The sequence below is a fragment of the Nyctereutes procyonoides genome, unplaced genomic scaffold (genome assembly GCF_905146905.1).
Source record: "Nyctereutes procyonoides isolate TBG_1078 unplaced genomic scaffold, NYPRO_anot_genome, whole genome shotgun sequence".
Lineage (NCBI taxonomy): Eukaryota > Metazoa > Chordata > Mammalia > Carnivora > Canidae > Nyctereutes > Nyctereutes procyonoides.
The window spans coordinates 25,470,142-25,495,328 of NW_026575037.1; the positions used below are offsets into that span (position 1 = coordinate 25,470,142).

At 60.5% G+C, this 25,187-nt stretch overlaps 1 protein-coding gene across 3 annotated transcripts; it reads right to left on the minus strand.

Moving 5' to 3' along the window:
- Window positions 1-1,558: 1,558 nt before the first annotated feature.
- CSRP1 (cysteine and glycine rich protein 1) lies at window positions 1,559-23,580 on the minus strand. 3 transcript variants are annotated; one of them, XM_055319085.1, is made up of 6 exons: window positions 23,483-23,580; window positions 13,604-13,716; window positions 8,327-8,495; window positions 7,295-7,424; window positions 3,262-3,355; window positions 1,559-2,800 (listed from the first exon to the last, which is right to left on the minus strand). In XM_055319085.1, the coding sequence occupies exons 2-6, from the start codon at window positions 13,713-13,715 to the stop codon at window positions 2,724-2,726; spliced, it is 582 nt and encodes a 193-aa protein (XP_055175060.1). In that variant the 5' UTR covers window position 13,716; window positions 23,483-23,580; the 3' UTR covers window positions 1,559-2,723. The 3 variants fall into 3 exon arrangements, with proteins under 3 accessions (XP_055175060.1, XP_055175062.1, XP_055175061.1); XM_055319087.1 differs by lacking the exon at window positions 23,483-23,580 and adding an exon at window positions 22,760-22,780; XM_055319086.1 differs by lacking the exon at window positions 23,483-23,580 and adding an exon at window positions 20,728-21,262.
- Between the last annotated feature and the right edge of the window lie 1,607 nt (window positions 23,581-25,187).

The following is a 25,187-nucleotide window of genomic DNA, read 5'->3' on the forward strand; positions in this document are numbered from 1 at the left end:
GGCACCTGGCTGGCTCAGTCGGTAGAGAGTGCAGCTCTTGATCTTGGGGTTCTAAGTTCGAGCCCCATGTTGGGTGTAGCGGTTACTTTTATTTCTTTAAGATTTTATTTATTTGAGAGAGAGAGAGGAGAGAGAAGCATGAGCTGGGCATGGGGGCAGAGGGAGAAGCAGGCTCTCCGCTGAGCAAGGAGCTGGGACTCTGGGACTCGATCCCAGGACCCTGAGACTATGACCGGACCCAAAGGCTGATGCTTAACCGACTGAGCCACCCAGGCGCCCCTGGAGTACTTTTAAAAAATAAAATGCTTTTTTTAAAAAAGGAAATGTCTATCCTAGGTGTGTCCCACAATCCTATTTCAGAAGCACAGAACTTGTTTCTTGCAGTTTCACAGCTGGGGAGAGAATTTGCCTGCAAATGAGTCACACTTGGAGTCTCCGTATCCTCTGCAGGTGACGACAAGCCAAGCTTTGGGCTTAAAGTTGATGCTGGAACGAGGTGAGACTTTTGGGGCAATTGGGATGAAATGGATATATTTTGCCTGTGAAAAGCACATTAATTTTGGGATTCAGGGGCAGAATGGAATGTTTGTGTCCCCCCCTAAATTTATATGTTGAAGCTTTTAAAATATTTTATTTATTCATGAGACAGAGAGAGAGAGAGAGGCAGAGACACAGGCAGAGGGAGAAGCAGGCTCCATGCAGGGAGCCTGACAGGGAACTGGATCCCGGGACCCCAGGGTCACACACCCTGAGCGAAGGCAGACGCTCTACCACTGAGCTCCACCCCCCCCACCCCCCCCCACCCCCCGCCCCTTTATGTTGAAACCTAATCCCCATTGCGATGGCATTAGGAGATGGGCTCCTGGAAGATGATTAGGCCATAAGGTTGGCGACTTCCTGCATGGAATTGAGGCCCAGGGCGCTTCCTCGTCCCTTCCTCCATGTGAAGACACAGCAGAACCGTGGCTGTCTAGGAACCAGGAAGCAGGCCCTCACCAGACACCAAATCCAGTGCCTGGATCGAGGCCTCCAGAACGATGAGAAATACACTTCTGCTGTTTATAAGCCGCCCAGTCTACGGTGTTTTGTTTTAGCCGCCAGAAGAGACTAGGCCAGCCCCCCCCCCCCCCCCACCATGCAGCGCGCTGAGCTGGGCCACTCCATCCACCCCTCCTGGGAGGAAGTAAACTTTCTGGATTTGACTTGAAAGTTCCTCTGGCCGAGCTTCCCTCCCATTCCGGGGTTTTCCAAGCTGGAAGACGTTCTGAGCACAGCTCTGGGGCCTGGCTGAGTCCCTCCGACCCTGCGATGCCAAAGCCCATGTAGTGTTCACACCCAGGCGGGGGGTGGGGGCTGCCAGACAGGGCAAGGGCAAAGCAGCAGGATTGGGCTGGCCGGGCCCTTCCAGGCAGCGTGGGTCCCTAGGAGCAGATGCTAGAAAGTGAGCAGCCCTAAGAAAAACAGGAACCAACCATATTTGGCTGCTTGATGGCTGGGGAGGTTCCCTCCCAGCCCGGGGGCGCAGTACTCTCTCAGACACGGGCTCAGGATGCCAGAGTTCTGTTCTAAGAGCTTTATTGACCAGATGAGAAGTCAGCTTGAACACAGCTCATGCCGGCAGCCCTTCCAGGCGACAGCTCCACACAGCGTTGTCCTGTCAACCGCTGGGAGCAGCGAGGCCCAGCCCCTCCCCTTCCTCCTGCTGCTCCCGACCTGGGGCCTGGAAGGGATGGGGGTGATGTGGCCAGAGAAGGGTCCCTGGAGAAGGGTGGGGTGGAAGGGGCAAGGCCCCGAGTGGGCAGGTGGGTCGTGAGGACCGGGCACACAGGGAAGGGGGTTCCAGAGGAAGACTGAGGCTGTGTGTGCCTCCCTCCGCGTCGGAGGGTCAATCCAGCAGGAGCGCTAAGCACAGAGCACTGTGGCCTGGTCCGTGCTGGGACACCACGGCCTCGGCACCCGGGGGTGGGCAGAGCTGTTCAGCCTCTGATTCGGGCCACTGATAACTGAGAGCGTGTCGGGAGGCTTCCTCGGCTGCCATCAAACAGGGAACTAGATGCCTGGGGGAGGTCAGACCACATCCTGACTCTGGGTTCTCAGACCCGCGTTGTTTTCCTCACCCCGCGGTGGGGGGTAGCAGGTCCCCAGAGCCTCAGAGGCAAGAGGCCCAGAGAAGTGGCTCCTCTAGGCCACGACCCTGTCTGTATGCCTTTCTGCATCCACAGTGACTCCTCGAGCTGGGACTCCCCAGGCCGGTTCTGAGACACCAGGAAGCCCACCCTCTCACCCCAGAGGAGGTCTCCGGTCCGGTAAACTACAGTCTTGACCCTGCTTCCCTCCCCACTGGGCCTACTGCTCCTCTGGGATCCGAGATGTGGGCTCAGGGATCTTGGCGGGTCGATGATGCACACTCAGCCTAACAGGCTAAGAACAGAGGATTATGGGGCGAGGCGTGGGGACGGGGCCTGGTCCCACCTACACTAGAACCCTGAGGTCTCCTGCTGGGGACGGTGTCAGAACCCAGGCAGAGGGAGCCCCTTGTGTGTGGGGGGGAACCTCAGGCAGACTCCAAACCAAAGGGAGCCAGACACCCAAGTTCAAGTCATTAGTGATGTGTGGCGGGGCTGAGAGAGGGAGGAGGAATCCTGGAGGTCGCCAAGGCTGCTGGGAAGGGAACGGCAATGAGAAGCACAGGAGTGGGCAGCGTGTGGTGGACGGCGGCGGCCTCACTCAGAGTGGACCAGAGCCCCGGCTCCTTGCCCAAAGCCAAAGCCCTTGGGTCCGAAGTTCTTCGCGTAGCATCCTGCAGAGAGAGGGGGGTGAGGCCTGGCTCCTGCCCCAGGCCACTCCTCTCAGCCCTGCCCCCAGAGATCCTCCGCCCGGGCGCCTGGCCAGGCCTCATCCACCAGCGCCCTCGCCTCCGAGCACCCCGAGCCCCGGTGGTGAGGAAGTTCTTGGCTCCACATGACAGCCATTTCCCCCCTGCTGAAACCACAGCAGCGCTATCTGCCGTAAGGGCATCGGACCAGGAGTTGGGGACCCAGGTTCTGGCCCTCTCTCTTGCCCGTATTTGCCAGATGATTCTGGCTTCATCGCTTTTTCCCTCCGGGCTTGTCTCCCCATCTGTAAAGTGAAGGGTCCTACTAGGAGCTCTGGAACTGACCCTGAGGCCAGGGATTGGTTCACATTTAGCGAAGGCATAACTGGTTACGCCCCTACCCTCTCAGGCCTCTGGACCCTGGCATTAGCCGTGAAACCACCCACCTTTGCAGTAAATCTCGCCGTCCTTGTCAGCCAGGGTGGTGGACTCGAGGCCTTTGCCACACTTGGCGCAGCGGAAGCAGGACTTATGCCAGGACTGGGTAGGGAAGGAAACAGTTAAGGCTGCCACCAGGGACTAGGGGGTCCCTTACCCCACAGCCCCATTGCCCTCGACACAACGACAGCAGCAGGGTTCAAGACGCTTCTGAAGTCCACTCAGCCGGTGCCGCTGGAAGGACGCGGCCCGTGAGGCCAGCAGCGGAGGAAGCGGCCAGGGACCACACACCACCTCATTCCATCTTCAAGGAGGTGTTGCAGTGGCTGGATGGTGAGTGGCACCGGCTGTACCACAAGGGCAGGCGAGGGGGTGGGATCGCTACTAAGGTAGCCGTCATCCCACCCACCGCGCACCCGCACAGGCACCCGCACCCGCACCCGCACCGGCAGGGCCAGGCCCGCCCCCTCCAGACCCATCCTGCTGTGGATTAGTGGTGTGGGCGTGGGCTTGGGGCTCGTCCAGGCGCCACCACCTACTAGCTGCACCGCCTCTGCAACCTCCTCCTCTGGGAACCCCCCACCCCCGCGCGCCTTGGAGAATGGAGAATGTCGCCAGAACTGCCCGTGAGACGGGGACGGAGCGTGGCCGTGGTGCAGGCTGTTGTAACTGGGGTTCCTCTGACCAGCCTGGCCCCTGACGTTCCAGAACTGGGTGCCTTGTTTGCCCAGAAGCCATTCCTTCTTGGAGGGTGGGCTGCTGGTATCTCCCGCTAGGCTAGGCGGCTGAGAGGATTAGAGGGCCTTAGCAGAGTCCCCGGCCGGCCGCAGGCCTGGCCCAGACGACGCCCTGAGCCAGTCGTGTGGAGTATTAGTCTGAAGGAGAAGGGGTCGGCGAGGTGCACTGAAGTCAGCAGGGAAAGGCCTGAGGAGTGCGCTTCTCCAGGGCCCACGGAAGGCCCTTCGTGGCTCTGAGGGGCCTGGGAGCAAGCAGGGCTGCGAGGCTGCCCAGGCTTGCACACGCGACGGGAGCCAGCGTGGACAGGAAGACTTCTCAGCACCCCGCTCCCACGAGCAGCAGCTGAGCCGGCCCAGGCGCTGCTGTGTGGACAGCTCTGCAAACCCGGAAAGCCAGGGGCAGGCGGCGGGCAGGCAGGACAAAACAAGGCCTTTTAAGGTCAAAGAGACTCCCTCCAGCAGCCTGGGCTGGAGAATGAGAAAGGAAACCGGATCCCCTCGGACTTCCCGGCTGCCAGACCCGCCAGACCCGTGCATGCTGGCTCCCCCCCCCCACCCTCCCAGGCCTCTGGGACAACGGGGTCCAGAGAGCTGAGATGGGGGCGCCCCGACCCTGGCCTCCCTCCCAGCATCCCACACGCCTCTGCAGCCACCCAGCCTTCACCTCCTCCTCTGGGGCAGGCTCTCCAGGCTGGAGCGGGGCTGAGGCGCATGCAGAGCACCACCCACCACGCACATCGCCTCGCCCACCCTCCAAATAAGCTGGGTCCCTTTGCTCCTTCGGTCAGCACCCACAAGTACTCCCGTTCCTCGAGACTTCTTTCCTGGCCAAGGTCAAAGAGAGGTAGGAGCTTCTCTCAAACTTTTCTGCTTGAGCACAAAACTTCTCTTATCCCCACCCCTTAGAAGTCCCAGCCTCAGCTCAGACCCTGTCTAGGTAATGGACATGTTGATTCTTAGCTACTTTTTATAATTCTTGAATCTCCTAGTGAGACGCTATGAACGGAAAAGATACCGACTGCATAATAAGACTAATATCTGCTGTTTTCATATCCCTCAATCCATAGCAAGGATCTTCACTCCGACCTCACAACAATCCCCGCCCCCCAAGGACACAAGAACAGTAACAGCAATGGCTGGCGTGTCCCGAGCACACCCCGGGCACTGCAGGGGGCACTGCATGCCGGATGTCCTTTAATTCGTAAAATAACTTTGTCTGGGACGTCCTTTGCTTTGCTTTACAGATGCAGCTCGAGGTCTACAAAGGTTAAACGATCTGCCCAAAGCCACACAACTAGTAAGCGGCAAAACTAGGTTTCAGACCGCATTGACTAGGGTCCAAGGTCTTTCCCTTTTTTTTTAATAGTCATTTTCAAGATTTTATTTATTTGAGAGAGAAAGAGAGAGAGAGCGTGTGTGCACAGGAGCAGGGGGAGGGGCGGAGGGGAGAGGGAGAGGGAGGAGGGAGAGGGAGAGAGGGAGAGGGAGAGGGAGAGGGAGAGGGAGGGAGAGGGAGGCTCCCAAGCTGACGCCCTGCTGAGCTTGGAGCCAGATGCATGATGCATGGATCCATCGGGAGACCACGACCCGAGCTGAAACCACAAGTCAAAGGCCTACCCGACTGAGCCAGCCAGGTACCCCTAGGGTGCAGGGTCTTAATCATCCTGCGAGGATTCGCGACACTATGGAAATGGGCTCCCGTTTCCCGTTGTACGGCTGTGGAGATGGGTTCAAAGAGGTTAAGTGGCCCAGAGCAGAGTTAACAGCCTAAGAGCCCGGGCTTCCGGCTGAAGGGCTGGACTCCTCGCCTCGCCACTGCTCAGCTGCTTCGTCGGTAAAAGGGGATAATAATACCTTGTCTCCAACCGTGACTGTCCAGGTTAAAATGAGAGCCTGCTATGGTCTAGATGCTGTGCCTACGTTCAGCTCCCCGTCCGTCGGTCCCAGGGCCCTTCCTCGAGGTGGAAAAGACTTGAAAGCCAAGACCCAAAGCCAGAAGAGCTGCAGGCAGACTCTTGGCCCAGCTGTTCCAGACGCTTGCTCTGTGACCTTGGCCGAGTCACTCCTCCGTCTGGGCCTCCTGTGGTGACCCAGGAGCCCTCTGACCATATCCTGAGGAGGCCTCTTCTGGGATTCCCTGACTGCCAGTTCTCCTGCCTCTTCTCCGCTGCAGCCCCAGAGGGAGGTGGGACTGTCTCATGGGGACAGGGGTTCACTACAGTGATTCTTACTGTGCTCTGGGGGTTGGGGGTCCACAGGGGAGAGGCATACGTGGCAGTAGAAATAGTTTGCAGAAGCTTCTCAAGAGGCTCTGGTCAGCCCTGAACCTTGAAAATCTCTGCCCTGGGGGTACCTGGATGGGTTTCCCGGGTCCATGTCTTAGGATATCGAATGGATGTGGATTTTCCAGTGGCTCTTAACATTTTGGGGAATCACAAATCCTTTTGAAAATCTGATGATGGGGCACTTGGGTGGCTCAGTCGGGTAAGTCAGCTCAGGTCATGATCTCAGGGTCCTGGGATCAAGTCCCATGTTGGGCTCCCTGCTCAACCCAGTGGGGAGCCTGCCTCTCTCTCTGCCCCCCTCCTGCTCATGCTCTCTCTGTCTCTCAAGTAAATAATAAAATCTTTAAAAATAATAATAATAATAATAAAATCTTTTTAGAAAGAAAGAAAGAAAATCTGATGAAAACTGTGGATCTTCTTCCCAGAAAGAGACATGTTCCCACAAAATTTTGCATATGCTTTTAGGGGGCTTGTAGCTCCTTTGAGACCCATCAGACTGATCTTTACAACTCCCTGTAAATTGCAATAAGCATTTAATAATAAGTTCCATCAAGGGGGATCCCTGGGTGCCGCAGCGGTTTGGCGCCTGCCTTTGGCCCAGGGCACGATCCTGGAGACCCGGGATCGAATCCCACATCGGGCTCCCGGTGCATGGAGCCTGCTTCTCTCTCTGCCTATGTCTCTCTATCTCTCTCTCTGTGACTATCATAAATAAATAAAAATTAAAAAAAAAACAATAAGTTCCGTCAAGGGCGAGCCTATTATCCTCATGAATAACGCCAGTCAAGCCACCTGTCCCAGGAGCCTGTGTGTGCCTTCCTCAGTCCTTGCAGACTGGAAGGCACAGGGACAAGCAGTCCATAAGGTTGGAGGGTTACCCCTTCCCTAGAAGGGAGGGAGTTGAAGCCCAGTCAGTGCTGGGGCTCCCTTGAGCGCAGCCAGGGTCCAACTTACAAAGTTCTAGGATCCCCATTTCAAGAAAGCGTCTCATCAGCTCAGCTCCCCAGAAGCCACCTTACCTTCCCAGCACCAATCACCTTCTCAGCGGCATAGACTGCCTGGCTGCAGCGGGGGCAGCGCTCGGAGCCACCGATCTTTTGTGCAAACTTGGAGGCATTGGGGTTGGTGGTGGGCCTGTGGCCAAGGGTCCTGCGTGGGAAAGGACGTGTGGTGAGAGGACTTTCGCCGAGGGGTTCAGGCGGGGCTGGCTCTGTGTGGGCATGACCCCGCCTTCATGTCACACCAGGGAAGGGTCTCCAGGGTCATCTGCCATTTTGCAGATGGACAAACCGAGGCTCAGCACAATGCTGTTTTCACCGAAGCATCCGACTGCCCTCCGCCACGGAGCTAAAACACAGCTGGCAGCTCATGTGCTAAGAATCGCCCTCCTCTGTTCCCCGTTCCTGCAGCCTATTATCAAGTTCTTTCCGGGGAAAATCTGCTGACAAATCATTCCCTCCGGGGCAATGAACTTGGCTAAAACATGCTAACTCCTCTGTCATTTCTGTCCATTCCCCACCCAAGGTCAAGATGCTGGCCGGGCCGACTGCCAACAGCCACTGTTTCAACAGGTCAGAGGCCAGTGGGTGCCAGTGACAGGCTGCAGCATTTCCAAGGAAGGGAGGTGGCTTCCCTATAGCGCGGGTGAGAGATGGGGAGACAGAGGCCGCTCTAGCAAGAGCGCTGCTACTTCTGAGCCCAGCTCTGGCTCAGACACTGGCCGTGGGACCCGCGGCCAAGCCACCGACTGAGCCTGGGCTGGGGTTTCTCATCTGAGCAAAGAAGACCGCGCACCGAGGAATTCTTGGGGCCCCTCCACGCTCTAACCCCTGTGAAAATACAGGCTGCGCCCTCCACACAGGGAGGAGCCTTGCCTCTTTTTTCCCCCGCTGGACCCTTGGCTCTGACACCCCGGGGGTGCTCTAGGACTACCCTGGAAACCAGTGGCTTTCTGAGCCCTCCACTGCCTAACCAGGAGTTGAAACTGTGTGCGACACGGGGGTGGGAGGAGAGAACTCACGGAAGGCGGACGGCAAGACTCTTGTACTCACTCCTCGTGCTTGATGCCCAGAGACTCCCCCTTGTCCATGCTCAGCGTGCCGGCGCCCTGCCCGTAGCCATAGCCCTTGGGCCCGTACTTCTTGCCGTAGCAGGACTTGCAGTAGATCTCCTCACCGTGCACAGCCACCGTGGTGCTGTCCAGATTCTTCTTGCAGACCACTGGGGAGGAAGTGAGGACGGTGAGCGGGCACTGGGGTGCCCCTGGGGCTGCTCACCTCTCCGGGGCTCTGAGAGAGAACATCCCGACCTCTCAGGGGCAACGTGGAAATGGAAGTCAGGTGTGGAAATGGAAGTCAGGTGGCCAAGGAGCTGGGAGGAGGGGGGGGGATTTGCACGGCCTAATTCTAGGAATGCAGGCCCAGCCCCCTCTTGCAGGAGCCCCGTGTGCCTTCCTCCATCATCAGCACCCTCACACCTCCTCGGGCCTGGTGCACCCCAGGGTTCACCAGAGGCGACAGCCTAGGCTGACCCCAAGCCACAGGAAACCTGCAGGGGCCTTCGATCTGCTCTTGACAAAGCCCCACGTGTCCTTACAGGAGAGAAGGAAAAAGAAAGGAAGGAAGAAGGGCGAGGTTTCCCTGCCTCCAGCAATGGAATCCTGAAGAAACAATCCCTGGGTGCCTGGAGGGCGGGGGGGGGGGGCGCGCACCCAGAAGAAAAGAGAAGTTTCACATTTAGTAAGCACGCAGCGTGGTGGGTCTTGAGGTGGGATGCAGGCCAATCGCAACAAGTTCCCAGTTTCCGATCTCAGGAACCAGTTTGCCAAAGGAAGAACTGAGGTCAGGCTCTGGGAAGAATTCCTGAGTCCGGGGTGCGAGCGACTGGAAGGGGAAGAGCTTGAGAGCCCGCGGGCCTCGTGTGTTCCTGTGCTTGGCGGACGGGGCCTGGGCTGGGCCATCGGGAGCGACACGGCTCGGAGCCTGCGGTCCCTGCAGACCGCCCGCGTCACATCCCAACCCTCTTTCCTGCTGTGTGACAGGACGAGTTATTTTCTAGCCTCCGTGCGTCCGTTTGGTTCTTATTTATTTATTTATTTATTTACTCATGAGAGTCACAGAGAGAGGGGCAGAGACCCAGGCAGAGGGAGAAGCAGGCTCCATGCAGGGAGCCCAGTGCAGGACTCGATCCCGGGACCCCGGGGTCACGCCCTGAGCCGAGGGCAGACGCTCCACCGCTGAGCCACCCAGGCACCCCCATTTCATTCTTTTTGAGAGCATTTTTGCTTTTAATTTTTTAAAAATAATCTCTACACCCACGGTGGGGAGCGAACTCACAACCCTGAGATCAGGAGCCGCGTGCTCTCCAGCTGAGCCGGCCAGGCGCCCCTCAGTCTGTAAATGCAGACAATAGCATCTACCTCCGAGGGTGGTTAGGAGGACTGAAGAAGATCTAACATGCAAAGTACTTAGCACAATACCCTGTATACAGTAGCTGCATAATAATGGTGGCTACTCTTAATAGTATTCTGTACAGTTAGTATCGGGGCCACACGGGAGGAGGAACAGGCCCAGGCCTCCAAGGATCATGTGCTCCCAACCTCCACCTACCTCTCTCAAGAGACTCGCTCCTCACTATTTGCTGGGGTCTTATCCTACAATGCTCGTTGGGTTCTAGGATATTCCTCATATATGGAGATTCCGGGTGCCCAACTGGGCCATATCCTCAAACGTGTCCTTCTGTAGACGGAGCCCTCAAGAAACCACTAGAGAAGCCACGCCTCCCCCTCCCCCTGGGAGGCTCTCAGCTCCGCTCCTTGCAACTTGCTGTCCTCTTGCCTTGGCAGGGCCCGGCCCTCTGGCAGCTCCTCTCACCCGGAGCCCCAGGTCGCACACTTCAGACTAAATAAGGACCCTCTGGTCCTGCCCTGGGGAGCCTCACCTCATTCCAGTGTTCTGGGCAGCCCAAATAAGGAACCTCCCACCACCTCCCCTGGGGCTCAGCTCCCGGGAAGGAAGGAGCCAGATCAACAGGCCAAGGGTTCCAACATTCCCTTCTAGGGCGGGAAGTCAGGAGTCGGCCTGGAATTGCTTCCCGTAAGACCCAAGATGAACCGGGGATTCCAAAGCCAGAGGGAAGCCGGGAAGCAAGGACGGAGCCGTGGGGGGAACAGGTCTCTGTTGACTGATCAGGCCAGAGGACACCCGGGAGCTCGGCCCGGAGGAGACGGCAGGGTCTACGCGTCGTCGTCAACCTCCAGGCGGCTCCCGGCAGCGCCAAGGGGACCCTGACTTCCAGATCCAGTGTCAAGACCACCGTGTCGGGTTCTGCTCTGCTTTGTTCTCCCCGAGGCCCTGCTGCCCACCTGCCTACCTTCAACACCTTCACCTCCATCCGGGTCATATAGTCTAGTCACTTGGAGGTGCTACCAAAGACTCAATTAAGGGGAATTTTGAATGAAGGCCTAAATAAATTTCTATCACATAATGTTAATATTAAAAAAAGAAAAAAAGTCATGGGGGCGCCTGGGTGGCTCAGTCGGTGAAGGTCTGTCTTTGGCTCAGGTCATGATCCCAGGGTCCTGGGACCGAGCCCCAGGTCGGGCTCCCTGTTCAGCAGGGGTTTCTGTTCCTCCCTCTGCCTCTGCTGTTGCTCCGCCGGCTTGTGCTCTCTCACTGTCAAATAAATAAATAAAATATTAAAAAAAAAAAAAAAAAGGAGGGGGCTATGGTTAGTTATGCATTTGTTGGAAAATTATCCTTGTAGATACCACAGGCTCCGTGAGGCCTTCTGGTGTTATTTGGAAATATGGGCAAGAGATAGTCCCAGGTGAGAGGTCGGAGCCCCCTCACCCCACCCCGAAACAGAGGGGGACTCTCTCCAGAAGGAAAACCAGGCCCACAAAGAAGCTCAAGCTTGCAGAATGGGCCAGAAGCAGGGCCAGGTCGGAAGGAAGCCTGACTTCCAGACCTGGTTGTTTTCCGCCTGCCTCAGGTCCCTTGCAGGTAGGCCAAGCAGGTGGGAGCAGGAGGGTGAACGTGGACAGCCCGTGGGCGCGGAGATGCTGGTGTCAGAGGGTGGGCAGGGCTTCTCTGAGCTTCCCCTGTGCCCTGGGGTTCCGGAAAGCAGCCCGATCTCAGTAGCCGACCCCCAACAGGCCAGGCCAGGTCTGCTTTTCCTCGGCCCTGACCTGCCCAGCAGGAAGTTGGCCACAGCTCGGAGCAGGGCATGCAGCCTCGGGCAGGTCCCCGACCCCAGGGCTGAGCTCTCCTGCCTGCTAACGGGACCGGCCACCCCTACTGAGACCATACGACCTCGCTGCAGGCCCTGCTGTCCCTGCTTCCAGGGCAAGGCCACTCTCCGGACTCTTACATCAGCCTGTCTTCCTCCTGTCTGTCCCAGGCCCACAGGAAAGGGAGCGCAGGTGCCCTGACTGGAAGCCACGGCCCGGGACCCGAATGGTCAGAGGCCCTGCCAGCCAAGGAGCCATGGCCCTAATGCCACCCGTACTCTGCTAGCTCTGGGAAGGAAAGAGCCTACAGAAGAAACCTAGGAAGGAAAGTCCTTTGATTCTCAGGGTTATCCTGAATTTTTAAATTCAAGCTGGACCCTTATCGCCCCACTTCTCTGGAAGAGGGAAGCAATGCTCCTTCCATTCATACACAAATCATCCACAGCCTGCTCCATGGCAAGGCTGCTCTGGCCCCAGGACTAAGCGAGTGGAGGGGACACCTGATTGCTGGGACCTCTGAGCTCCTCCGACCCAGGACCTGTGCTGGCCCGGGGACCCCAGGGAGCCTCAAGGCTGTTCCCTACGGCTGATCCTTTCATCACCCCCTCCCAGCCCTGCTCCCAGGCCTGACTTTCCACAACTGTTCCTAATCCTCCACACACCACCCCCCCCCCGCCCCCTGCTCCAGGCCCGCTCCCTTCTTCCCATGCCGCCACCCCCCCAAATTCCCCCCCCCCGAATTCCTGCCTTCCCTCAACCCCAACAACAGCTACTCCGACAGCTACTCCGGGGCCAGTGGGCTGAGGCCTCCCAGCCAGCCACTGGCAGTGATTAAGCAACGTCTGAGGGCAGAGTCAGAGCCCTGTGGCCCCGGCGCCCAGGCCCAGGCCCTCCTCCCAGCCAGCGCTGAGCCCTCTTGCTCCCCCTCCTACCACCCGGAGAAAGCAGCGGCTTGAAGATCCCCAAGGGCAGTGACCTGGTGGTAAGAGGCCACTGGCCGCGCCCCCTACGCGGGCTCCAGCCCCATGGCCCTGCGGGGCGCCTTCCACCGGGGCTCAGGGGCAGCCCTGGGGCAGCCGGTGGGGTGACCCAGAGCAGTGCAGGTCCAGGGACGCCCAGTGACCAGGTGGCCCTCGGCCCACATGGCTCCCACCCCGATCACGGGCCACCTGGGAATGAAGCGTGTGGCTTCCCGTGACCTGGGGCGACAAGACCCCTGCTCCAGGCTCACAGGGGCGCGGGGCCGGGCGGGGCTGCGCATCGCTGATGGCACGTCCACAGTGGCCGCAGCTCTGTGCTTTCCGCGCTGCTTCCTGTCCATCCTCACACGCCCAGAGGTACCTGTTGCTGGCCCCGGGCGTCGTGGGAAGACTGGGGGGGAGCAGGGGGGAGCAGCACCCCTCAGGGCCGACCCCTGCCCCGCTCCGCCCGCCCTTCCCCTGGGCCCACCTGCAGGACCCCACAGGGACTGAGCTGGGCTAGAAATGGGGGAGGGGCACCTCCTCGAGGCAGGGGGGTGGGGGGTCCCTGGCCACCTGCCGGCGCCCAGCCGCTCCCACTCTGGGTCACAGACCCACTGGCTCCCCTCACTCTCCTCCCAAGCCGTGGGAGCAAAGTGGGAGGTGGGGGGGAGAGCCCGGGCTGGCCGAGAGCGGGGGAGGAAGGGACCCAGCTCTCGCTGGACTCGGTGTCCCCATAAAGTTGCAGCCTCTGTCATCTTTTTACAAATGACCATTTGGGTCCAAATCTGGGTAAAACTTTGGGCCCAAAGCAGTCTCCTTTTCAATGATGGCATTGTGGGGGGAGGGAAAGAGAAAGCCGAGTGGAAAGTTTCCCTGAGCAAGTCTGTGTGCTTGGCTGCGGCCCCCGAACCCCCCCCCCCACCGCCCCCCAGCCTGGCCAGTTCCTCCCCTTAGAAAGCAGCTTCTGAGGGAACAAAGAGGCCTGCGAGCCTTGCCCTCCCCAGCTGTGCTTCAGCCAAATGTCAAGCTGTTTACATCCCGCGGGGCCCTCCCGGAGTGGACAGGCCCCGCCCGCGGGGGGGGGGTGCAGGCGCCCATCCCGGGGCCACCGGGGCAGGGCCTGGGCGCACACTCACTGCACAGGAAGCAGGATTTGTGGAAGCTGCTGCCTTCACACTGAACCTCTTCCGCAAAGTAAACCGTCTTCTGGCACACGCCGCATTTCTTGCCTCCTCCCCAGTTCGGCATTCTGGAACCAGACACAGAAATGGGAATTAGTTTTTTTTTTTTTTTAATTTTTATTTATTTATGATAGAGAGAGAGAGAGGCAGAGACACAGGCAGAGGGAGAAGCAGGCTCCATGCACCAGGAGCCCGACGTGGGACTCGATCCCGGGTCTCCAGGATCGCGCCCTGGGCCAAAGGCAGGCGCCAAACCGCTGCGCCACCCAGGGATCCCGAATTAGTTTTATGGGGAGATGGAAACGCGGATTGCCCGTGACCGTGACGGCAGAGCCGCAGGCAGACGGAGGAGGGGCGGCGGGGCCGAGCGCGTGTGGGCCCCAGCCCTGGCAGGGCGCCGCCTCCCGAGGGGGCACATCCTTCTCCAGCTGCGCCTGCGGGCTCCCTGCCCCGGTGCCATCAGCAAATCGGCCCCAGCAACTGCTGCAAGTTCAGTGTGTGCCGGGCAGTCCGGGGCGGTCGGTCAGCTGAGGTGCCGGCTCCACAAACGGGGCCGCGGCGGCAGTAAAGCGACCCCTCTGCCGCCACATGCATCAAGGGGGACGGACCTCGCGGAGGTTCCTTTGGGCAGAAGCAGCAGAGAAACCAGAATTCACAACGCACAAGTGACTTGTGGCGGGTTCCCAAACCGACAAAATTCCTCTTGTCAAGGGGTGAACACAAGGGCGGGAAAGTCAGACAGAAAAAGCAAGGGGAGAGTATCGCACACCATCATCCTGGATCTGTCACCTGTGAGACACGGCAGGGACTGTGCCGGCGTCTCCAAGGGCCCGTAAGGGGCGGACAATATTTTTTTCTCGGCTTGGGGGGTTCTCACGTGGGGGCTCATTTGACGATTGTTCTTTGAACTACGCCGAGGGCTTCCCATCCGACTGTGCACACAGGCCTCAGCTCAGCTCGGGAAGAGGGTGCAGGTCGTGCTCACCACGGAGGCCCCCGCCCTGCACGGCCCCTGGCCCACGGGTGTCCGCCGGGCTGTGCAGCAGGTAGCAGGTAGGACGAAGGGCGCTCTAACCCCGAAGGCCGCGGCGAGGGCCGGGCTCTCTGTGTCGGGGCACCTGTGCAGAGCCTGGGCCCCGGGAGAGCTGCTCAGGTGGGGAAGGCCGCGCTGGCTCGTCCTCCCCCTGGGGCTCCAATATCACAGCAATAGGGGCGGGGGGGGGGGGGGTCAACAAGGCAGGCACAGTTTCACTCCCTCTGCTTTGCCTTCCCATATCCAAAAAAACGGGTTCCCTCTGGTCCCACGCTGGCCCCCTTCTACCAAGAACAAAATTTCACGCGCCTCTGGCCTTGGCCTCTCCTCGGAGCCCAGGCTCACGCATCGGATTTCAGGTGAGCGTCTCCACCTGGATGCTCCACAAGTACCTCACTTTCCGCGTGAGTGACCCGAACCCCGCCTTTTCCCAAATTTGTTCTTTTTCTCGACTTTCCCGTTTTTTGCTCTTATATCACAACCATTGTCTCGGTCACAAAGGAATTCTCTCACTCCTGAGAAGGTTGACGGGCTCCTCCCAAGGGGGGAGGTAGCTGCACCCCGCCCTGTGTTCCCCTTTACCCACTCACCCCCAAAACCCGCGCTGAGCGCTTTTAGACCCTCCCTCCTCTCTAGTCTTCTTCCCACTACCCTAACCCAGCCGAGTCACCTCTCCCATCCCATGCCGGGCCCCCTTGAAGCGGACACCACGCCCCGTGCATCTGGTCCTGGGCAGCTACCCCGGTCTTCAGCCGCGGCACGCGGCCTGGGCCTAACCGGAGCAGCCACGGTTACCGGCTCCAAGACGGGCCAGCTGTGCGTTCCAGGCCCATAAAATAAGAGAAGGCAGGTCTGGGGGCTTGGGAGGAAAAAGCATCCCAACCCTTTGAGAGAACTTCCTGGAAGCAAGTCCCTCTTCCCCAGGGAGGAGAGGGCTCTGCTGTCCCGAGGGAAGCAAGCAGTCCCAGGACGAAGTGGGCGGCAGGGAAGACACACTTGAGAGACAAAGGAAACCAAGTCCGCAGTGACACCACTCAGCCACCAAATTCAGCCAAACCTAAAAGTTCAGTCTATCTCCAAATTTTCCAGTTAAACAAACCAACAAATTCCCACTATGGCTTAAGCCAGTTACTTTACAACTGGATGCATCCCTAGAGAGACGGCAATTCTGTCCTGCCGCTTCTGGGATCTCCTTCCTGTTCCACCCCCACGCAGGTGCCAGGTCTTTTCTGGGGACGGTTTCCCTGCCCAAGAACCATCGGTGACTCCCTGCTGCCGAGGACGGTCCCACCCGTCACCTCGGTCACCTCGGACTCTCTCGTGCAGGTCTCCACTTGCTGCTCCAGCTGTAGGTCACCGGTGGTGATCTAAGCTCATCGCTGCGTCCGCTCCCAGAATGCCCTGGGCAGGCTCCGCGGGCCTGTGCTCAGGGCTGGGCGAGGCTGGGGGAGGCGGGGCCGAGGCCGGGCCCACCGCGTTGTGGGCCACTGTGTAAGGCCGGCAGGTAGGACAGATTTCTCTAACCACCCCTGAGCTCCCAGATGCCGGAGGACAGGCCCCAGTCCCGACCCCTGACCCCCGCCGTCCATTCCGTCAGCCCCACGCTGCCCCGGAGATGCCGGGGCCGGCTGCCTGGTCGAGCAAGAGCTCAGGGCTGCAAAACCACGCAGGAGCGAGCAGCGGCGTGTGAACGTCAGCCGTCCCACACTTGGTGTGGCACCGCCCCAGTTCCACTCGGGCAGCCACCCCTCCACGGAGTGACTCGGGCACAGCCCGGTCACCTGGCTGGTCACGGCCATCCCATTGCCCTGCTCTGTTTGGGAAGCTTCTGGAAAAGTCTGCGTGTTCATATGGAGCCACAGGGGTTCTCCTCTGCCTCTGAGGGGTGAGCGGGCGTCACCCCGACCTCCTGCCGCGGGCATCCCCCGACCTGCATGCCTGCTGTGTGCCAGGTTGCCCGCGGCGGCTCACTCCTCCGCACCGGGAGGTGGGGACTGCAGGCCCGCCCTCCGGGTAAGGAGATGGAGGCTCAGAGGTTAGGCACCGGCCTGCAGCAGTGGGGGTGACAGGCCTGGGATTCCAACGCGGTTGAGCCACTTCTGGGCCCCCTGGTAGAGAAGGGTGCCTGGCACACAGCGGGCACACCGTACACCAACGCCTGGATCCCTCCTCCCTTCCCGCCCCCATGAATAGCCGGGGACACACTCCGCGCCCCCAGGAATGCCCCCCCGGGAGGAAAGCTCCCTAACCGCGGTCAGAGCCAGCGTTTTGTCCCTGGATACAAAGGCGTCCTCCCCCCGGGGAGACCCAAGCTCCATACAGGCCGCTCCTTGTTCTCCCTGGCTCCGTGTCAGGGGCCCACGTCCAGCAGGGCCCCAGGGAAACAGGGACGCGGGCGGAGAAGGGGTGAAACCTGAGGACCTGCCAGTGAGGAGTCTGCTGGGATGTCCCTGGGCTGTGCCGTTCACCTGGGGGCGCCCCTCAGGAGCCCAGGACCTTGGGGTAAAAAACAGTGACTGGGCCCTGATGGGGAGGGTCCCAGGCGTCCACGAGGGTGGGCTCCCCACTGCCTCTGCCCACACGACGACCCTAGGGGCCCTGCCTGCGGGGAAGGGGGGGGCTGTCAGCTGGCCGGAGCCCTGGCCGCCTCCTCCCCTAGAAGGGCCAGGGAGCGCTCTTCACCCCCCCCCCCCCCAAGAGCAATTCTAGCCATCTCATCAGGACGCTGATCGCCTTAAAAGGAAACCGGCTTCTCAGAGTTTCTGGAGTACTTAGAGGGACACCTGGCTTCTTCTCACGTTCTGGCTGCCCGGCGCCCTGTGGGAGACTCAGGAGGAAAGTTCTCCAGACCTGAGTTCGGGTGGGAGAGTGCAGCGGTTAAGAGGGTGGGTCTGGATTCATCCGTGTCTGGCTCAACTTTGATCCTGGGCAATTTACTTTCCTCTGTGCACTTCGATTTGCTCATCTTGAAGTCGGACAGTGACTCTGGCTCCCTAAAATCGTCACTCCGGGGAGGCAGTGAGGACGCAGAGAGGGGACGGCAGGGTGCCAGGGACGCTCAACACCAGCTGTGGGGCCAGATGTCGACCGTCCTTCCCAGCTAGTCCACATCTGGAAGGAGCAAGGCTTGAGAAACATGCCAAATAGGGACCACGAATTCCTGACTCATGCGTCAGCCCAACAAAGGAGACAGTGACTCGCTTGCCCTTGTTTGGGATTTAGTTCCCCCCGGCGACGTGAGATGCAAGCAGAGGCTTGTGTCTTTACATCAAGCTCTTCTGTGTATTGTTCTGGGTGTTCAAGAAGCCTCGCTGTCTTCTGTAATCACGTTTATCCATCTGGTGGGTTTCGGAGACTTACGTTCCCACGGACTCCCACGGGCAACTGCTGTCCGTGTTCTGGTTCGGCCCGCCTCACTATGTGGGGCTCTTCAAAAGAGAATAGGGCCTGACTCTTCTGCTGAAAGGCTATAAATATCTGGTCAGCTATTTACCGAAAATGTCAGGATCCTGGGCGCCCGGGTGGCTCAGTTGGTTAGGCGTCTGACTCTTGGTTTCAGCTCAGGTCATGATCTCAGGGAGGTGAGATTGAGCACCCCCCCCACCAGGAGAATCTGCTTGAGATTGTATCCCTCTCCCACCTTCACCCCACTAAAATAAATATACAAATAAAATCTTTCCCCCCAAAAGTCAGGATCCTTGGGGCCTGCTGGAAGCCAGAAACCAAGGATTAGCTTCTTCCGATAAGCCGTCTGTACCTGCCCATCTAATTGTCCTGCTGAGGACCGCATCCAGATCCTCCGTCTTGAGAAGGAGTCGAGATGGCAGCTCGCAGAGCGGGAGAGAAAGGCACAGCGCCTCGTGTTCACAGCTGTCATGACGTCGAGACGGGAGATGGGTTCCGCGTGGTCCTGTTCCAGGTCCAAGACGCCGTTTCAGAGATGTACAATCCTAACTACGGGCCGCAGGCGCCTGGAACCCCTGATTGACGAGCCATTCCACGTCTTTAGTTCTCCAGTGGAAATTCCCATCTCTCCCATTCCAAAATCTCTTATTCCCTAGGGCCAAAGCGTGACTTCTGGGCGCAGGGCTTGGGTCTGCACCTACTTGGTCTGGTAGAGACCTGTCAGGTGTTTGTCTGCTTAGGAATGTGCTGCTCACGTTACCTGAGCTGTGCGGTACTTGGCCAGGTCCACAGGACAGCTGTCATCCCACCCAAGCCTGCAGCTCAGCCCCGTCCTCCATGGCCCTGGAGGAGGGCCCTGCTGGTCAGGGTTCAGAGCCCATGTCTCAGGGGTGGGTGACACAGATTCCCCTGAAAGCAACGGTGACCAGGAAGGGGCTGAATGGCCGGTGAACGCCGATTTGTCCCCAGCTTCCCGCAGCCCCCTGCCCGGTTCCCTCAGTCTGCACACGGCTGGCCCGTCCGAGAAGCTACGGTCACCGCAGGCCCCGCGGCGCCCCAGAATGTGACTGTCACTCCAGCCCAGCTCTCTCCCCACGTCTATGTCTGTGGCCCTTGCGTGACTGTGAGCTGACAAGGACAGAGCCGTCTCTTCCTGCTTGGCTCCTGGTGCCGTTTAGGGCAGAGAGCTCCACCCTTGGGAATTCAGGAACCTGAAAGTCAACAAAGTTGGGGGGGGGTGGTCTATGATTTTATTTTTTTTAAATATTTCAAAACTATTGCAAGAAATCCTTTATTATAATAAGGTCTCACAGGCTAATCAACAGACCAAGTTTCTTGGGGTTTTCTTTTTCTGGAATGATGTCAACGTAGAGTGGCAACACCTGGTTGTCCCATGCTGAAAGGTCTGGCTGATTTTTCTTGGATTGAGTTTTAAAAAGCAAAAGCAAATTTGCACTTAGACCTTATAAAAACAGGGCTTTTTTTTTTTTGCAGCTGACTTCACAGGAAGCTCCATCCCCCGCGATCCCCAAGCGGAGAGCCCCAGACAGGCCCATGGAGAGGGAGGGGCTGGTTGCCTGGGGGGGGGGGGGGGCTGAGCCTGTGCTCCAGGGCAGACCTTCTATCTCTCCCTCCTTTGTCACTGCGGAGGAGTCAGGAGGAGTCAGACGCTGCCTGCTGGCCCTGGGGAGGCCCTGGAAGTGCCAGAGTCTGGAAATGCTAACTGCCTCCGTATTTACACACTTTACCATACATGGGAATTACTCGATGCCGACGTCAGACAAATTCCTGAGGAGCTGCGTACCGCGGCCACGTCATTACCAAAGAAATTCCTGACAACTGGAAACCACAGCAAAGCCTCTGGTACCCGGCGCCCCTCTCCCCGTCCTCCCTACCCACAGCTAGCTGCTCTCTGTGAAGCGGGGGTGCCTTTTTCTCAGTCTCTTTTCCAGGCTTTTCTTTCCTGCAAACCTGGCCTGGAAATTCAAACACACATCAGACCTGGTGAAAGCACATCCACCAGGATCTGGGGCCCAACATCCTGGGGAGCCCTCTCCTCCCTGGGCCGCAGAGGGTGGAAGCCTGGAGGTCATGAGTTCACAATGGCAAGGCCGCATCTCCCTTAAGTACTTTATAAGCCACAGCAAAGCACTTAGCAGAGCTCACGTATCCTGCAACTGGCAGCTATTTCCTTAGTAAAGCGATCCAGGGGGGCCTGGGGGCTCGTTGGTCCTGGGCTCCAGCCCCACATCAGGCTCCCTGCTCAGCGGGAGTCTGCTTCTCCCTCTGCCCCTCCTACTTGTGCTGTCTCTTTCTCTCTCTCTCTCTCAAATAAAATCTTAAAAAAAAAAAAATTAACTGAATCTAGGAATCAGAAATGTTCAGGAGCAAAGAGAAGAACTAGCATAGTGACCGAGCGCGGGTTTGGAAGGAGTTGGCCTTGGTTTGAATGGTGCCTCCCCAACTGGCCAGCTGCAATCCTGGGCAAGTTATCACCTCTGAGCCTCAGTTTCTTCATCTGTACAATGGGAAGCATCGGAGTGTTCATAGATTGTTCAAGGACTGAGGCCAAGCCCTGGTGCGCGGCAAGTGCAGCATCTGCCCACTGTCACCTTAGGGGAAGGCCGACTCTAGTACTTACTGTTCAGTTTTGTGACTCTAGGTGCTTGCCAGTGCGCCCAAGTAGCGGCCGGTGGTTGGCTTGCACGAAACGTCCTTTTGCTCTCCCGGGCAACTCGTGGTTTAGAAGTTCTCCCTGGCACCTCAGAATGTGTAAGGTAAGACTCTTCAGCCCCTCAAGCCAACCCACATAAGCCGGGTTTGCATAAACATTTAAAACTTGGGCAGCCCAACCCAACACGCCTTCCGGGTTTGCTTTCCCCACCAGGAGATCCAGTAAGTAAAAACTGTCCTCTGCCCGCCACCTGGTTGTCAGGACTAGTCACAGGGAAGACCTGGCTAGAAACTATTTGCAAGGTTTGTGAGCGTCCAGTAGGGCGACTCAGCTGAAAGCCTGTGTCTACCCCCCTCGTCCCAAGTGTGCTGAGCCCCTGCAAGTGTCAGTGCTGCCCTCCAGGCTCCCTCTGTCCCCGTGAGGACTCAGGGCTCCAGAGGCAGATGTTTCCAGCTCCAAGAGGAAGCGCTGCTGGGAAGAGCTCGGGGCACAGCAGAGGCCGAGGCTGAGGCAGCCCCATCTCCACACTATTAGCAGCCCAGGGGAGAGCTGCTGAACCTGTTCCTCGGCTTCGCCCCTGCATCCCGTCCCCCAGACCCTCCTTTCCCTACAGAGTCCCCTCCCCCTCGGCGGCCCGCACCACACCCTCTGTGGGATAAACTTCCTTCCTGGTCTAGCTGTCCCCACCCCGGATATCCTCCCTGAGCCAAGGGGTCATTCCCCGGGACGCAGAGAGCAGTGCAAGGCTGCACTCGGCAACCAGGGGATGACAGCTGCCTGGGGGCAGCAGAGGGCTGAGGACTGTGACTCTTGAAGGAGGTGATCTGGGCCCCTGAGTCGGAGCCTGGCTGGGTCAGGAGCGCGCATGAAGGAGAGCTGGGCAGCTCCGGCCCTCTGCCCCCAGGTCCCAGGGGGCATCCCCATGCTGCACTGTCAGGTGCCTGAGACACCGCCAGCCTGTGCAGCCTCCTCGACTTCTGGGAAGGGAAGGGGACGCAAGGGAGACCGCCACGAACCCTACTGTGTTCCAGGTCTGTGCCTTACGTCCCCAAAGCGCCATCCTCCAAAGAAACGGAGTTGTTACATCACTTGTCCAAGGTGACGGGTATATTAAGTGGCAGATCCCACTGTCAGGGTGAGCCAGCCGGCCTTCCCAGCAACCTCTTCACGCCACACCTGGCACAGCCCAGTGGATGTCCTGGGGCGCCTGCGACTGGATCCCCATGCAGAGCCCTCAGGGAGGGAAGGCCCGGCCTGTTCATGCCTCCCCCACCCCTCGGAGCACAGGGTGGGAGGCTGGAGCCCAGGAGGCTAGTCCCAGGTCCTGGTTACTTAGGACGGCACAGGGACAGGGGTGCAGGATGCCCCCCCACACCCACACCCAGGGTGGATGCACCTGCTTGGGGGGTTGCTCGTGAGCTAACCTACCGCAGCTTGTTTTAAATCTGCCCAACACCAGCTCTTTCCTACCCCCCCCCCCCCCAGCCCTCAGGTGCTGGGCCGCAAGGCGCTGTGGTGGGCATGGTCCTCCCCACCCAGCACCTGCCTAGCGCCAAGGCTGGGGCAGGGGCCGCGAGAGGTCGCGGCTTCCATCTGGTTCCCGAGGAAGAGTGACTGACACCTGTGCTCTGGCACAGAAGGCCCCCGGCCCACCCGCGGGCCGTGCTCCCCCGGGGCAGGGGGGCAGGATGCCCTCATCCCCCGCCGCACAATGAGCGTCAGTGGCCGCAGACTCCCGATTGTTCTGCTGCCAGACCTGCGGGCGGCGGGGGCCGGGGCAGCTGGGCAGGCGCGCAGCACCAGTTCGTGCCAGGACGCCCCGGCAAGCCCCCAGACGCCTGAAAGGGGGGCGCTGCTCCGGATACCCGGGCCCTCGACCCGCTGCCTGCAGCGCCCCAGCCCGGCGGGACCCGGTGGGGGGCGGCGCCAAGGGTGCAGCGCGGGCGGGGGGCGCTCACCTGGCTGCTGGCCGCGTGATTCCGGGGATGGGGGGGCTCACCTGGCTGCTGGCCGCGCGCCCCCGGGATGGGGGGGCTCACCTGGCTGCTGGCCGCGCGGCCCCGGGATGGGGGGGCTCACCTGGCTGCTGGCCGCTGACCGCGCGCCCCCGGGATGGGGGGACTCACCTGGCTGCTGACCGCGCGCCCCCGGGATGGGGGGGCTCACCTGGCTGCTGGCCGCGCGCCCCCGGGATGGGGGGGCTCACCTGGCTGCTGGCCGCGCGGCCCCGGGATGGGGGGGCTCACCTGGCTGCTGGCCGCGCGGCCCCGGGATGGGGGGGGCTCACCTGGCTGCTGGCCGCGCGCCCCCGGGATGGGGGGGCTCACCTGGCTGCTGGCCGCGCGGCCCCGGGATGGGGGGGCTCACCTGGCTGCTGGCCGCGCGCCCCCGGGATGGGGGGGCTCACCTGGCTGCTGACCGCGCGCCCCCGGGATGGGGGGGCTCACCTGGCTGCTGGCCGCGCGCCCCCGGGATGGGGGGGCTCACCTGGCTGCTGGCCGCGCGGCCCCGGGATGGGGGGGCTCACCTGGCTGCTGGCCGCGCGGCCCCGGGATGGGGGGGCTCACCTGGCTGCTGGCCGCGCGCCCCCGGGATGGGGGGGCTCACCTGGCTGCTGGCCGCGCGGCCCCGGGATGGGGGGGCTCACCTGGCTGCTGGCCGCGCGCCCCCGGGATGGGGGGGCTCACCTGGCTGCTGGCCGCGCGGCCCGGGGCGCACTCACCTGGCTGCTGGCGGCGCGGGCGGAGGCAGCGCTCTCGGAAGCGGAGACTGGGTGCGCCCGGCCCGCGCCCGTTTTGTTCCGCTCCGGGGAAGGCGTGTCCGGGCCACGCCAACCAGTGGGCTTTGCACACTGCACCACAGCGGCTGATGTCACGGCCGGAGCCCCGCGGGCTGCCCCCCCAGACCCGGCGGCCGGCGGCGGCAGGCTCTGCGCGCGGACCTCCCGCCCCCCAGCGCCCCGCCCCCACCTCCCCGCCCCCGCCTGGGGGGCCCTCCGCTGCCGCTGCAGGTCGGGGCGCAGGGGGGGCAGGTGGGAGGGTGCAGATGCGAGCCCAGGGCTCAGACAGCCCTGGGACCTTGGCCCCCCGCCAAGGAGGGAGCCAGGGCACAGCTGGGGGGCAGGGGTGCAGCCCTACATGGGCCTGTGCTGGTGGCCAGGGGAGGGGTGAGGGACAGGTTTGGGCCCCAGCTCTGACCTTGCCCCCCCACCCCCTTTACTAGCTGAGCCCTTGGCCTGGACACGCAGGCCGTGTGGGCTTCAGCTTCGGCTTGGACAGGGGGCCTCATCCGCAGGGGCGTTGTGGGGGATAAAGTGAGACCGCACAGGCCCCGCCAGCCCTGGCCGTGGCCCTCCATGTCCCAGCCACTCAGCTGCGACCCTTCCTTCCGCGGCTCCTCCGGCCTTCCCTAGCACCCAGGGAGAACGCCCTAGCCCACCTCCCAAAGCAGCAGTGCGGAAGAGTGGGTGCCTCCTCTGGGGCCGCCAAGCTTCAGTATGACAGGTGCGGGCTCAGGCGACGGGAAGCCACCCCTGGAGCAGTCCGCGATGGGGATGGCCCCTTCACCCAGTTCCCAGCCCTTCCTGGGTTCCTGCTGCAGGCAACGGCAGAGGACAGAGGCTCACACCCTGCCCGGGTGCTGCCTCCCCCGGGATAGAGCCTCCGGCGCCCTCGGGGACTCCGGAACAGCCCAGAACCCCAGTGCTGTGAGCAGAACAGGAGCCCCAGGCCCAGGGTGGGGAGCAGAACCAGGCCCTCCAGCCATTTCCATCCCCACGGCCTTGCCCTGCCCCGAGCAAGAAGCTCTGCCCTCCGGGACCTGCGGACCAGGGCTTGGAGGAAGATGATGTTCCCAGGAATGGGAAGAGCAAGGAAGTGAGAGCCTCAGGGAGATAAAATCTTCTAGTTTGCAGGGGGTTTTGTAGTTCATTCACTGTGTTTCTAAGTCAAAGGGGAACCGAGGGCTGCTGTCCCTTATCGCCCAGGGCTGAGCGGCATTGTTCCTACGGAGCTACTTTACTGTGATTGTGTATGCTTAAAGTGTGGGTGTGCCCGCCCGGTGTAACCTGCTCCTGCTCACGTGGGCTCCAGACTGTTCCCTGAGAGGAGGTACCACAGCCTCCTGCTGCCCATAGCAGTTAGTTGGGGGCAGGTCCTGGAGGGGCGCTGGGCAGCTGGTCACCCCTTACCCTGAGTCCCCTGTGCATGCAGCTGCCACATCTCCCAGCCCGGACAGGTGTCAGGGGCTCAGACCCTCACAGGCTTCCTTTAAAGTCCCAGGATTGGGATCTCTGGGTGGCGCAGCGGTTTGGCGCCTGCCTTTGGCCCAGGGCGCGATCCTGGAGACCCGGGATCAAATCCCACGTCGGGCTCCCGGTGCATGGAGCCTGCTTCTCCCTCTGCCTGTGTCTCTGCCTCTCTCTCTCT